The sequence below is a fragment of the Nematolebias whitei genome, chromosome 5 (genome assembly GCF_014905685.2).
Source record: "Nematolebias whitei isolate Nwh7 chromosome 5, NemWhi1, whole genome shotgun sequence".
Taxonomy (NCBI): Eukaryota; Metazoa; Chordata; class Actinopteri; order Cyprinodontiformes; family Rivulidae; genus Nematolebias; species Nematolebias whitei.
In genome coordinates this window covers 9,445,545-9,447,851 of record NC_056502.1, presented here as the reverse complement: position 1 = coordinate 9,447,851, position 2,307 = coordinate 9,445,545, and the positions used below count along the sequence as shown (strand labels likewise).

At 35.7% G+C, this 2,307-nt stretch overlaps 1 protein-coding gene across 1 annotated transcript in view; it reads left to right on the top strand.

Moving 5' to 3' along the window:
* The window catches only part of drd2l (dopamine receptor D2 like), a 35,874-nt gene that overhangs the window by 29,437 nt on the left and 4,130 nt on the right, over positions 1-2,307 (top strand). Inside the window, 1 exon segment of the mRNA XM_037676800.1 lies at positions 472-680. Coding sequence (XP_037532728.1) covers positions 472-680 — 209 coding nt within the window.

Below are 2,307 nucleotides of genomic sequence, written 5' to 3'. Positions count from 1 at the left end.
CCACTGTCCATCCATCACTGCTCCACTGTCCATCCGTCACTGCTCCACTGTCCATCCATCACTGCTCCACTGTCCATCCATAATTTGTCCTCATGTTAGTTTTATGTTGTTAAGTATCCTACTTTAAAATATGTAGCATTAGTTTATTTTGTTCATAACAAATCAGCCATTTGGAAAGTTTTATATATTTTTTTGGCAACAGTGTTTAATGATAGATGCAAAATCTGGACTATAATGGAACAACTTTTCAGTTCCAGAGCAATTCATTACATTATTTACAAAACATCTGAAGGAAAAAAATGTTTCAACCATGAATTTACATTACCATCTTCAAATACTTATTATACTGATAATCTTCTCATCTAATCCATAGACATAAAGAGAACAAGCCTATTTGTTAAAATGTGATCACTGAAATGTCTAATAACAACGACTGTTTGGATTTTTTTTCTCTTCATGTTTTTACATCAGCAAACCGAGAAGGCACCACCTGCAGCTTTGCAGACCCGGCCTTCGTGGTGTACTCATCTGTGGCTTCGTTTTACGTTCCCTTCATCGTAACGCTGCTGGTGTACGCCCAGATCTGCGTGGTGCTACGCAAACGAGGCAGACGAACCGCCCCGCCACGCAAACACGGTCTGCTCAACCAAAGTGGAGCCGGTGAAGGTCGACATCGGAAGGTAGAGTATGGGGAAGTTTTCTTCAAGCCCAGCTGTCTTTTGTTGTTTTTGTTTATTTTACCTTATAAATCTGAAATTTACACTAAACACCCAGAAAATCAATTTATTTTAATTACTTGCAAAAAAAACTATCTGTTACTTTTGTCATAATTAACAATATTCAGTATTTTGTTGTCCCCCATTGTGGAGCAAAAATGGGGAATAGGAAATACACTCCATCTGTGAATGTTGTGAGCACGATAACGAAAAATAATTGAGGTACTGACTTCCATTTTGGTGTATGACCATATCTAGGTGTAAGGAATATTCCTTTCAAAAATTGAGTTGCCACGTCAAAAATCTATGACAGCCGCCACCCGTAACATACTGTATATGTAAACTTTGTGAGCTGGATAACTTGAAAAATAAGTAATGGACAAACTTCCTTTTTTGGTGTGTGGCTGCATGAAGTTATAAGAAAGGTTTCTTTCGAAAACTGGGATGCAACATCAAAATCCAAGATGGCCACCACAAAGTATGTATGTAAACCTGCCACCCCTATCGTTTGAGGAAACTACGCTTACTTAAAAGTATAGTTTCCTCAAATGATTGAGGTGGACAAAGATTAATCTATGGTGGTCAAGGCAACCATTGCCCCCCCATGGCTCTGCTACTGCCCTTGGTGGTCTATAAAATTGCTCCCTCTGCTCACCAGGATACGTCACTCTGCACCTCCTTGGACAAGAAAAATAAAACCATCTTTATTTTTATACAGTTTAACTTATACCCACTTGAATATATTCACCCAAACATTAAGGTTTACTTTTGTTCCCTGTTCTAGTCCAGAAAAACTCTCATCTCAGTAACTACAAACATTTACTGTTTAAGCTTTCAGCTACGTGGGACATTGATGCTTGCTGAATAAAGTTTTCACTTCTTCACAAACAACTTTTGATTTTTAATCACATTTAACTTTGTTACAAATGATTACTTATAGATTTGAATGAATTATTGATACTCTTGCTGAATATCGTTTTAGAAATAAAATTCACCTTTTCACTGTGAAACATTTGAGGTTTGTCCTTTGAAGGGTCTTTTTTAATTCCATTATAGTTTAGAGGAAATGTTCATTTTTAATTCAGCTTCATGAAGAATAAATGTTAGCTTATTCCTCAATAATTTCAAATACATATTAAAATGCACCCCTCGACAGCACTTGTATTTGAAAGTGCAAACCTTTAAGGCAACAGTAAGACTGGTGCACTGAGATGAATACAAAGTGTGTCATCATGCACTGACATTCCCCTTCTCTCTTTTTAAAACTGTGCAACAACTAAATGTGCTTCCAAGAAAAATAAAACAAGTGTCAATGTTGATTTGAAATACTTGCTTATTTTTCTGCAGAAAATGAGTTTTATTTTGATTGCTGTAAATCTGTCAAAGCCTTTCAGGTAAAGATTTTTCAAGATTTGCAGCAACAACTTCAATGCAGACTAATGTGAACAGGCAATATGTGTTGTAAAAGTTGTGTTTTAAGTTGCTGTTTCCATCCCTAAAGTCATCTCTGTTATGAATGGCTCATTAAAGTAGCTAATATGTACATACATATATATATATATATATATACATATATATATATATATACATA